This window comes from Tripterygium wilfordii, chromosome 4, assembly GCF_013401445.1.
Source record: "Tripterygium wilfordii isolate XIE 37 chromosome 4, ASM1340144v1, whole genome shotgun sequence".
In the NCBI taxonomy this organism is placed as follows: Eukaryota; Viridiplantae; Streptophyta; class Magnoliopsida; order Celastrales; family Celastraceae; genus Tripterygium; species Tripterygium wilfordii.
In genome coordinates, this window is record NC_052235.1 from 4428972 (window position 1) to 4440392 (window position 11421).

At 36.8% G+C, this 11421-nt stretch overlaps 2 protein-coding genes across 10 annotated transcripts; one reads left to right on the forward strand and one right to left on the reverse strand.

Annotated features, from left to right (window-relative positions):
* Positions 1-4455: 4455 nt before the first annotated feature.
* LOC119996741 lies at positions 4456-6982 on the reverse strand. 9 transcript variants are annotated; one of them, XR_005467931.1, is made up of 4 exons: positions 6828-6982; positions 6366-6534; positions 5456-5610; positions 4456-5052 (listed from the first exon to the last, which is right to left on the reverse strand). XR_005467931.1 is itself a non-coding variant. In XM_038843493.1 (3 exons), exons 1-3 carry the CDS (start codon positions 6943-6945, stop codon positions 5031-5033), a joined length of 309 nt encoding a protein of 102 aa, XP_038699421.1. In that variant the 5' UTR covers positions 6946-6982; the 3' UTR covers positions 4456-5030. The 9 variants fall into 9 exon arrangements, 4 of the variants coding, with proteins under 4 accessions (XP_038699421.1, XP_038699420.1, XP_038699418.1 ...); XR_005467930.1 differs by having other exon boundaries at positions 4456-5057; XR_005467929.1 differs by having other exon boundaries at positions 5439-5610.
* A 152-nt stretch (positions 6983-7134) lies between these two features.
* On the forward strand, positions 7135-11388 carry LOC119996740 (RNA-binding protein Y14-like). The gene is made up of 4 exons (XM_038843489.1): positions 7135-7470; positions 8573-8709; positions 10482-10633; positions 11060-11388. The coding sequence occupies exons 1-4, from the start codon at positions 7203-7205 to the stop codon at positions 11103-11105; spliced, it is 603 nt and encodes a 200-aa protein (XP_038699417.1). The 5' UTR covers positions 7135-7202; the 3' UTR covers positions 11106-11388.
* The last annotated feature ends 33 nt before the right edge of the window (positions 11389-11421 follow it).

An 11421-nucleotide genomic window follows, 5' to 3' on the forward strand; every position in this document is an offset into this window, starting at 1 on the left:
TTTGGGCTTATTATTTTAGTATAATGATTTTGAAGCTTTGAAAGAGAGAAGGAAGAGGTGATGATGACTCTCTCTCTCTCTCTCTCTCTCTCTCGTCGCTAGGGCGCTCTTAGATGATGAATTGAAGGACAGCTTATCAAAGGTCTGCTTTAATGGTGTTGGTGCTTCTCTCTACTCTCTCTATTTTGAACTTACAGAACCACAAGCTTCTTTTGGTGACAGAGCAAAGACCTGCAGCAAGTCAGCAACCTTGGGAGAGTAAACCCACTCTCTCTCTCTCTCTCTCTCTCTCTCTCTGTGTTTGTTTCTTGATGTTTTGGTTCTTTTTTTTAAGGGTTTGTCTTTACAGAAGTGGACAAAAAAGGAGTGAGTGGAGAAAGTAGCTGCAATTCTGTTTCAAAACTTGAAAGAACAACAGCAAAACATCAAACACTCCCCCCCCCTGTTATTCTCACTACTCCCTCAAATCAATAAAATAACATTTGTAAGAATACGTGTGTAATTGAACTATACTTCATTTTTATTGGAATACATAAGTAGTGTACTTCAGCAAAAATTAATTAATTGAATATCACTCCATACAAATTTATCATTTTAACATCTAATATGAGACTAAATTTGGGTTATCAAGCCAACATGCACAGAAGTTTCTCACACAACATAATAAATTGGGTCAAAACCCAACGTACGACCATAAATATATTACTTCGAATGCGAATCGAACTCATAACTTTAGAAGTTGATATAATTTAATTCCATAAAAACTCACCACTTAGCTATCATATTCAGAGTGGTAGTTTACTTTAGGAACCCATCCCCATTCCCCACTTGATGATGATATATGATCATGTTCAGCAAGAATAACAAGTACAGAATTGAAAATTTAAAAGGAATCTATGGAGCCTATATTGCAATACAAGTATAGAACAACAACTTTATAATAAGTGTTCAAAAACCCAAAACCTATAAACACAGCAGAAAAATAAATACTCCAAATATTCCGATGATAATTATGATTAAAAATGACATGGCTACTGGAATTGGCAACTAAATAAATAAATTCTTTAGAAAACATTTTTAAAAAATAATTACAATTATTTCTCTTGAATGAAGTGGTTACACGCGCTACATCGGCGAGTTGCTTTGAATGGATCTCATGTGCTGCAAACAGTGCACGTTCACTTGCCGTCAAACTGACAAACCTCTTCTCCGGTACTGTATGACGAAATTTAAAATTAGATTCATACGTGTGGATACCCTACTGCACACCTTCATGACACCCAATACATATTCCCAACTCTCACCTTTGATCATCATCGTTGATATAGTTCTAACTGAATATTAATCTGTTAAAACAAATTTCAAATAAAAAAACATATTGCTTGTTTATCTAATCATGGTTTGATACAATAATAATGATTGATTGTATTTGAGTCCAGCATTACTGCATGGCATAAGTGCCAAAACAGGCTTTTGGTGCAAATGAACCCTATACCTATGTTTTACATTTGCATAGTGAATACATATTAATTTTAATTATTTAAAATGCATATTTGACCCTAAAAAACAATCCCCACACATCTAATCTTGTTTATAAAAGTTTATAGCACTCAACAACCATTTGGTTAATGTTCTAATGATAAATTTATTCGGGATCAAATTGTATAGACTCAAAAGACTTATAGTTTAATTCTCAATGGAAGTAATATCTTTGTAGTCATGCGTTGAAATTTGACCTAATTTATCATATCGTAAGGTGAAAATTTTATATTCTCACGGCCCGGATGGTTCAAGTTTAGATAATTATCAAATGTTGTGATGAAAATTTTGTATGATGTTATGGATTTTTTTAAAAAAATTGAACAGTAATGTTTGGGTCCGACTTTTCCTCTAATAAACTTTATCATGACCTAAAATTTCATTGAGGGGATGATTGCAAGTGGGGAGAAATGAGTAAATTCAACAAGTTTTTTCTTTTGTGAAAGCATATGATAAATAATGATTCGATGTGGCCGGGGTTGTCTAAATCAAGTAGGGACCGAGTACATTTTTTAGGAGGCCAGGTGTTTGAAAGCGACCAAACCAATAAGTGAAACTGATGTAAGTTGGACAAGGATCTGGGTATCATTCTCATATACAATAATTAAACTTACCAATTGAGTAGAATAATACATTATTTGTGTAAACATCCACTATCATCATAGAAACTGTATTAATTTACATATACTATGCTTTATGCATGTCCACAACTACTACTTTCGTTTATTTTAAACTAATAAGTTATTCAACCTGAAAAATAACATAAAATTGTTGATAATAGGATCTCATATCAGCTAAGTGTAAGTCACAAATGCTGTTTATAAGTAAAGATTCAATCCCAGATGACTTTTTTAAGATAAAATAATCCGAGTTTGAGGTCCAAAACATACGGCTAAATCATTGTTTATATCCTCAATCTTTTCATAATTTTTTGATTATGTCCTCAGAGTATAAAATTTATTGATTATATCATTGATGTTTTCAACTTTTCTCAATTCTGTCCAGATTTTGAAATTTCTGATGGTTGATGACCGGAGCTTGTTGACATGACACCGGATATACGGAAACCTTTTTCCATGTCATATAATTTTTAAAAAGAAAAGCCACATCACTTAAGGCATAAACCACTCAAACCCTAGAACCTTAAATCTTAAAAAAAAGTCACGTTGGAAGAAAAGATTCACAATTAAAACCCCAAAAAGCCAATTTAATATTCCAGATCTAAATCTCAATCGAACTGGATCACTATGGGAGAACTCAATCAAAACTTGAATAGAGATCCCCAAAAAGCTTGCCCTTCATACTGCCAGTCTCCCAAACTGCACCACCGCACTTGCACCAATCGACTGCGAGCTCGTCTCCCTCTCCAGCTCTCCTTCATCCTTGAATCTTCCCCCTTCTTCTCCAACGAAGCCGCTAGCTTCATCACTGCCTCATCGGAACTCTCTCCCCTAAAATCGCCCCTCCTCTTCCTCCTGGACTTCTCCATCACCGTCAATTAGTTCTCAGTCCTCATACCGGCCTTAGTTTCCTCAACCTAAAAATCAAATTAAACAAAACCCATTAGAGATAATCACAATAAAATCAAACCCAGTTTGTGGATCTGCCCATTATGCTGTTTGGGGTTGATTGAATTGAGAGAGATTGGTGTGTTTGCAAACAAATGAAGAGTAGTTGGGGTTCTGATCAAGCTGATGAGAAAGACGAGTGGTTGTGGTAAATTATCAATTATAAAATGTTTTTTTAGTTAGCTTTATTTTATTATTAAATGTGACGTGTAATGCACATGTGTAACTACCGTTTGCCACCTGTGCAAAAACCGGGGAGTAAATTGCCAGAAAATCTAACTCGGGACACAATTGGATAGCTTTTTGAAACATCAAGGATATAATCAAAAATTTTGTGAAACATTAAGGACATGAACAATAAATTTTAAACTTCAAGGACATAATCGAGAATTTTGAGAAACTTCAAGGATATAAACAATGATTTAGCCCAAAACATACCATATATTTTCGAGATGTTTGGATTGAATAACAAAAATAAGTAATTATTGCCAAGCAACAAATAAAACCACAAAGAGTTAAATGTGGGAGCCTCAAGAAGTGTCAATTTTATTGTGGGCTTTTGGGTTAGATTTAAAGGGGGCAAGGGGGGTATTTCTTGGCATTAATGGTGAGAAATGATTGATCAATGAAGTGACCATTTTATTGTGTGAAACGAGAGACGGCGAATTGTAAATTGTGAATGTTGACCACCTACCTTGCTTTTGGTATCCAAACCCATTAACACATCTAGATATTGACAAAACCATACCTAAAATAATAAATAAACCATATTTTTGCTTCCCAACATGTTATGCTTTGTTGCTCTCTACAAGCGCACCAATTCCTCTTCCGGACCTGTCTCATCCAAATAATTATAATTTCCTCTAAAAATATATATTATTATTATAGTCTTTTTGTATCATAACTTATGGTAGTGGAAAATGATTTCCCTTATTCCCCCAATAAAGAAAGAAGATGAAACTTTGAGAATGACCCCCCCCCTTCCATTTTCCAACGCTTTTAGGAATGCACGCCTATATGCAACGGGCCCATGGGGCTATGACTCAGGGTCCAGGCCCAGTCCATTATTAGTTCTCGAGCCCACAATATCAAATGATGGGCTGTACTGATAATGAGTAGTGGTACTTAACACAATAGATGTTTAGGGCCATCAGAAGGCCTCAGGAGCGTTGAGGATCTGCAAGTGCCTGTAAACCTCAGATATCATCATCAGAAAAAGCCGAAAAGGAAGGAGAAAAAAAGAAGAAAGTCCAATTGTTCTAGAAGACAAATAATACGGGCCAAAAGAATAACTGTTGCATTGGCTTTTAGCAACTTGAACAACAAAAACAAGAAAGACAAGCTCCTATTAAAGTTTAACAGAGTCAAAATTACTTATATTAACTCAAAAATATCAAAGGTAAAGGTTCTATACATTATTTCTTGTCAAATATTTCTTCTTAGAAATAGTTAACTTCTCAAGTAATCACATTAGGTAGAATGCCTTCCAAGACTTGCATATTCTGTTTGTCATGAGTAGAGACAACATTACGTGGCCTACCCGGCTCTGCAAAGAAGTCGAATACACCATTGAAGGTGGAAGATTCAAACCCGGGCAAGTGCCCACACAATTCATGTAGAGCTTTTACTAGTAAGCAATCAATTCAATTTGGAATTAATAGATGCTCCAAACAGCTTTACTGTTTTTTTTCCCCCTGGATCAAGTCACCAAGAACCTAAACTCTTGGTGCTCTACTCTGCATTCTTTATACGTAGACAACAAGTCTGACTGAAAAGAGAAATATGGAGAAACTGATACTGACTCAAGACTCTGGTAGGCTCAGATTTGTGAGAGTAGAAAGGAGTCAAGGATGGGATGATCTTCAATGGTTAACCCAGAAACTCCAACAGTTGGGTCAGAAAGCCCACCTCCACCAAGCATGTTCATCTAGTCCAATAATTAAGTCTGCGCTGCAACAACAAAGACAGAGAGACTACACATGAAAAACCATATCATAATGCCATGAATTCTGCCTGCTGTATGCTCAGCATCCAATATCCAGATTGTTTGGAAGACAAAAGAATCAAGAATGGGAAATCAACACCGTGGCAACATGACATGAAGTGTTCCCAAACATCAAGAGTGGGAATGTCCCTAGTTCGTGGGTTCTTACTTCTGCTATGAATATATGCAAACATCTCCTAACTTTATGGGAATGTCCCTTGTTCGTGGGTTCTTATTTCTGCTATGAATATATGCAAACATCTCCTAACTTTATGACTTATACGGGGACGTATAACATGAATGCTAAGAACTCCAAGGAAGGTCATGATTCTCAAATGACAACTCACCGAACTAAAATTCTCACCAACAGATCAAGAGTTGCACTCAAGCAGGCTCTGTAACTTCCTTGGTTGATACTACAAACATCATGCATGCTTGAACAACTTCATGCTAAGCCAGTGGAAATACACAGCAACAACGAGGACAGGGATTGTCAAGGGAACCAAAAAGCAGTAATACCTGTTATAAACAGGAACCGTGTCAAGAAACTTTGATCAGAGAGCTTCCAACTTTAACCGCTAATTATACAAACACACACATATATATTTGTTATTTTGTATATATCTTCTTCTTAAAAGAGCTACCTGTAAGAGTAATAAAATATCTACCAAATACAATCTCTACTCTAGAACTTACAATAAAATAGAAAAACACATCTCATTTAGCATTATAAAAATAATTTCAAAATGACTTATGTTCATAACTCAGTCAACTAATGACAATTTAGGCATGCGACACCTATGTGCATATAAATCATTTTGTAGTGAGTTCAGCCAATTGAACTCAACCTATGTGGACAATGTTTGAACCTCAAGACTAGCGATAAAGATGTGATCCTACAAACTTTCATTATACAATCATTTAACTTCATTAAATTAGGAGGATAAAGAGAAAGAAGCTCCTCTTCAAAAAGCCTACAGCAACATATCTATATCTATATCTAATAGCTCTAAAGAGTCTAAACACGACTTCAAAATTAAGCAGTCATAAACTCCGGCAAGCCTTTGACTTCATAGCTAAATAATTTGCTGTTCGTTTTTCCAATGAAAATTAAGGGGTCCTGCAGAAGCTAACCAAAAGATGTTACAAAGCAGGATCATAAATCACATATGGATAATCACACGTCATTAGGACCATGCTAAGAAGCAGCAGCAGTTGTTTTCAATAACTCAACAAACTTAACTCAAAAGAGCACATAAGGAGGAAACTTTTACCTGTCTTTTTGAATAGCTGATAATAAAGGATTATCCGAAGCAGGAAGAAGTTTTGATATGACTGCAGTGAAAAGGAATCCCAGAAATGAAACAAACCCGATAAGGACAAAGAACCAACCCCAAAACACGGTTGTCTTGGTCAAATTGGATTTGGAGGAAGATACCATCCCTGCATTTCCCTTTCTTTAGTATCAAAATAAGCCCAGTAAATTTGAGAAGTTATGTGGAATTTTCTAACAATGGATCACTCGTTCTAATGATTAAGCAAAGGATCATTCCCTTCAATCAAACAAACGAATAATCGTCCAAAACCCATCAAAGAATTCTACAAAAAGAGAACAAAAAATAATCACAAACGAAGCACTGATGAACTCACTCTACCGAATAGCATCGCAAATCAAGCCCTAATAACCTCTATTTATCAACCAAAAACTGAAAATTAAAAATAACGACACCACTCACCTGAGAGGATAAAAGAAGAGACTAGGCGGAACGGTTGATGATGAAAGAGGGCGTCGTCTGAGCACGAAGATGTCCTGCTGATAACTATTCCTGAATTGGGCCTTAAATGTAAGCCCATTTTTAAAGCCAAAGATACTCAAATTAGACCAAAAGGCCCAAATAAGAGTGCAGAGTCCATCAGGCCAGAGAAGAAGGACCAAATTTCCAATACCCAAGCCGGACCTCATTTGCAAGACCAGATTCAAAGACATAAAGGCCCAATCATAAGCACTGAAGGTGGCTTTTAAATCCGTAAACGGTTAAACCCGAACAGAGTACAGGGAAACTCATTCACTGAAGTACGCACTTCATCTTCTTTGGGCAGCGAGAGAGAGTATGGCGAGCCTAGACGTGGAGGCGGTGGACTTCGAGGCGGAGGAAGACGACCTCATGGACGAAGACTTGGATGCGGCGGCAGCAGGCTCTCCTCTGGCACCACTTCCCAAGCTCAAGTCTGCCATCACTGGTGGGGCCTCCTCCTCCACCCCTAAGAAGACCAAAGGCCGTGGTTTCAGAGAAGAGGCTGATACCGACCGCCAGAATAGGCTAGCAGCACGCGACTTTGACTCTCTCGATTCCGAGGGCGGCCCGGGCCCCTTACGATGTATGTCATAGCAGCTCTTTATTCTTTGTGAATGATTCTACTCTTTTCGGTGCTTGTATTCGTTTGTATTAGTATGTGATGTTCTTTTTGTAGGGATTTAAGGTGTGATTTTTAGCTATTTTGCGTGCTGTTGAATTTTGGTAATGATGTCTATGCATCAGTATGATATTTGGCGTTTTGGTTCATGCTATAGCGTTTTAGGGCTTTCGAGGAGTGATTTCTTAAGGGAGGAGGAAAATGCAAAAAAAGTTGAAAAGCAATCTAATTTATTAAGAGAATTTATCTTCATATAGCGTAAAGATATTGTTTTTTTTCCTCATGATTGAAGAAGTAGGTCTTGAAAATTTTTCCCAAGAATTGCCAACAGCTCATCATTTGTGAAAAATGTGGTTATTTTTGTTTTTGTGGGTCTGATTTAGTTATCATTGTAAAATGTTGACAGTCTGCCTGGAGTTAATGGCTTGGGAAGAGGTCGATTTAGTTTTCATATTGGGATCTAAACTGTCTAGACCCTAGCCGGCTATTATTGATCTGATACTGCTAACTGCTTTGGAGTTTAACAAAGTTGTTGCAGCTGTAATGGAGTTTTCCCCCCTCCTTGTCTATTTATTGCAATTACTTATTCTTAGCATTTGAGTGCCGTAGTGTCATCCATCAACTATTATTGAATTGGGGCTTTGCCCTGAACTAAATTTGTGACTGACATAGAATATTTTAAGAATTAATCCTTTCATCCGTTGTAGATGTTAATGATAGTTTTTTCGGCCAATCATTAGCTAGTGAGTAGTGACTGTTTTGCGTTCTCCTATCTCATAAAGTTCAAAGGCCATTCTCTCCTACTATGGGTTTTCATTTCTGCTATAGCGTAACATATGGGGCTTATATGTAGTAGTTTGTTATTCCACCCTAGTGGGTGTCAAACCAAAAGTTGATTTTTAAAGCTTGGTGAATAAGCACCTGTATATTAGAGGGGATTCCCCCCTTTTGATATTTCCTTGCTCAAACTATTTCTTTTTTTTTTGGGAAGAACAAAATAAGTAATACATTTGATTTATACTATTTGCATTTTAAATAATAGTTCCTTATAAATTCTTACTTGCAGCCATTGAGGGATGGATTATATTGGTAACTGGGGTTCATGAGGAGGCACAGGAGGATGATTTGCAGAATGCATTTGGTGAGTTTGGAGAGATCAGGAATTTGCACCTAAATCTTGATCGCCGCACTGGGTTTGTGAAGGTAGCAATTTTCTAGGATATACGCGGTTTCATAGTTATGCTGAACAGAATCCAATTTATAGGATTCCTGGATAGCAGCTTTACTATTTTTATTGTTCTTATACTGTTTTTCTGGTAGTTTTTTTTTCCCCTGATAAATAGGTTCAGTTAATGGCACTGTGGCACAAAAGCTGTGTTTGGTAAAGCGTGGCCAAGCGTCTGTCGCTAGCGGCAAATGCTTGGCCACGCTCGGCGACCAAACGGGCAGGAAATGGCAGCATATACGCTGCCATTTCCGCCCAAAAAAGACACGCTCATATTTTGAGCGTTTCGTCTTGCCGGTGTGGCTTTTTCCGCGAACTACCCTCTCACAAAGACTCAAGCATTGTTAGTCATCAATCCTTCAAGACTCAAGCATTCAGAAATCAGATGTGAAGGAGGGATATTAGGAAATTGATCGGTAAACAAGCTTAAATTGAACCATCACAATCTCGAAGGAGGAGCAGCATCTTGAAGGAAACTTTTTGATCTGTGAGTGAAAGACTAGGTTTTAGGATGAAATTTTTGAAGAGTGAAGCTTCTGGGTTTTAGATCTGGAATCAAAAGAAGAAGAAGATAAAGTTAGTCCTCAACTCCTCTGATAAAGAGGAACATATGAGAAGAAAATAAACCTTATTGTGGAGGAGCTTTATTGTCTTCACTCTTCAATTCCTCTGATGTTTGGTTCTCTCTCTAGTTCGCAGGGGACTGTGCTTCAAATTAGTGAATATGAGCCATTGTTTTGGGTGGGGATGCGGAGATGGTATTATGACATCATCATGTGATAAGGTTAACAACATGATAAGTGTAAAAAAAAAACAGAGATAAGTCAAATGGGAGAATGCTAAGGATAGTCAAATTAGTTTTTATTTTATTTTGTTTATATTTTATTACCAATGTCCTTATTGGTAAATTGACAATATATACTCTATGCCTAGACTCAGTTCACCAAACACCTAAATAGCATATTTTACCGCGTATACTCTAGCATAAATTAAGAGCATATACTCTTAACATATACTCTATCAGTCATACTCTCTACCAAACATAGCCAAACTCATTTCATGATTTGTGAAAGGATTTCTTTTTTGTTTCTTATAACCCTGGGAAGATGAAAGTTGAAACTGTTTTGCTTCATTCTGATGGTGTATTCTATATAATGATGGAAACTTAGACCACTGGGATACTTGCTCAAATAACATTTGTTGGATATATGCATTGGATCCAACTTACGTAAAGGGCATATAGTTTTCTGATTCATGTTGCATCAGTTTTGTCATTGCATACCTTCTGTGGGTTAAGGAAGCATTCCTAGCTGCTTATCACATGGTTATTTTTGCACCCTTTTGTGAGGGTACACCCCCGCTGCTGCCTATATCATGGATAATATGTGAAGGAAGTTGGATTAGCTGTTTGAGTATATTTAACAAGACAGAAATTTAATAATTTAGCTTTTATTTGTCATGGATGGGCTAGTCTGATGAGCTGAAGAATGCTTCAGAGATGCATTTCTGTCTCAACAAATAAATAATGAGCTTTCTTTACTTGCTTCAGCAGTGGAGCTTTGGCTGTCAGTGATCAGGTTTACTTATCTGACTATTGTTATTTTGATGATATGGAGACCAAAATTACCGTTTTACAAATATTTCTTTCCTCGTCTAGAAAGGAATGTTCTTGTTTGTGATGTTACTATAATGGCATATTAATGGAAATTGATTTGAGCCACTTGATGAGTATAAATGTTGATTTTGTTAGGGCTATGCATTGATTGAATATGAGAACTTTGAGGAAGCTCGGAATGCAATAGCTGCAATGAATAGTACAGAACTACTTACGCTGACTATTAATGTTGATTGGGCCTTCAGCAATGGTCCTAGTAATGGACCATACAGGAGAAAGAACATGAGGTTTGTCTTTAATCTTTATTATACTGTTTTACTGATTTCTTATAGGTGTCTTATTTGACTAGTGATTTAAGTAAGAAAATCTCTGCATCATCGTACCGACAATTCATCTAATAGTAATGACAAATTATCTGTTATGGATCAAAATTTTTTTTCTCACTGTTCGTACTTTTTGGACTATTTGAAAACAAAGTTTTCTTTTTGGAGAGGGCTTATTTGGCAAATGAGGCCATCTGCAATAGTGTCCTTTCTCGCTCTCTTTCTTGTTTTGGGGGCTTTCAGGAGAGGGGCAATAGAAATAACTAGCTGTGCATGAGGTTTGTGATTTATTTAATGTCTAATGGGCTTTGAATAGAGCTCTGCTGTCTGGGGTGAGTTTGTTGCTTTGTGGAACACCTGGTTAAGTTTTTTATCCTGATATATTTGCAGGTCTGCACGTTCTCATCGATCAAGGAGTCCGAGGAGGAGATACTAGTGTATGACCATTGGGGAGGTGAAGGAGAATGTCGTTGATGAAATGCGTTTCGGTTATTGCTATGAAAGCTTGCAGCTGGCACTTGTGTGTCACTGGATTTTCTTATATTTTGCTGAGGATATCTAACTTCTATGTGTTCTTTTATTACATTGTGCTAAACCGTGGTCTTCCATATATTTTTGAACCTTAATGGTGGGCTTGTTTTGTTTCTATTCTATGACTTGAAAAAAAGTTGTAACAGAATAGCCTACCTTTCTATATATATACATAATAATGCTTTTCATCGGTTTTGAGCAGAAATTGGCATCCCTTATCA

Coding starts and splice junctions, on each gene's coding strand:
- LOC119996741 (XM_038843490.1), bottom strand. CDS start 6,945: ATGGGCTTACATTTAAGGCCCAATTCAGGAATAGTTATCAGCAGGACA. Junction 6,535..6,827: donor CTCTTCTTTTATCCTCTCAG/GTGAGTGGTGTC, acceptor AGGGAAATGCAG/GGATGGTATCTTCCTCCAAA. Junction 5,611..6,365: donor TCAGCTATTCAAAAAGACAG/GTAAAAGTTTCC, acceptor TGTTTATAACAG/GTATTACTGCTTTTTGGTTC.
- LOC119996740 (XM_038843489.1), top strand. CDS start 7,203: ATGGCGAGCCTAGACGTGGAGGCGGTGGACTTCGAGGCGGAGGAAGAC. Junction 7,471..8,572: donor CGGCCCGGGCCCCTTACGAT/GTATGTCATAGC, acceptor TCTTACTTGCAG/CCATTGAGGGATGGATTATA. Junction 10,634..11,059: donor TACAGGAGAAAGAACATGAG/GTTTGTCTTTAA, acceptor ATATATTTGCAG/GTCTGCACGTTCTCATCGAT.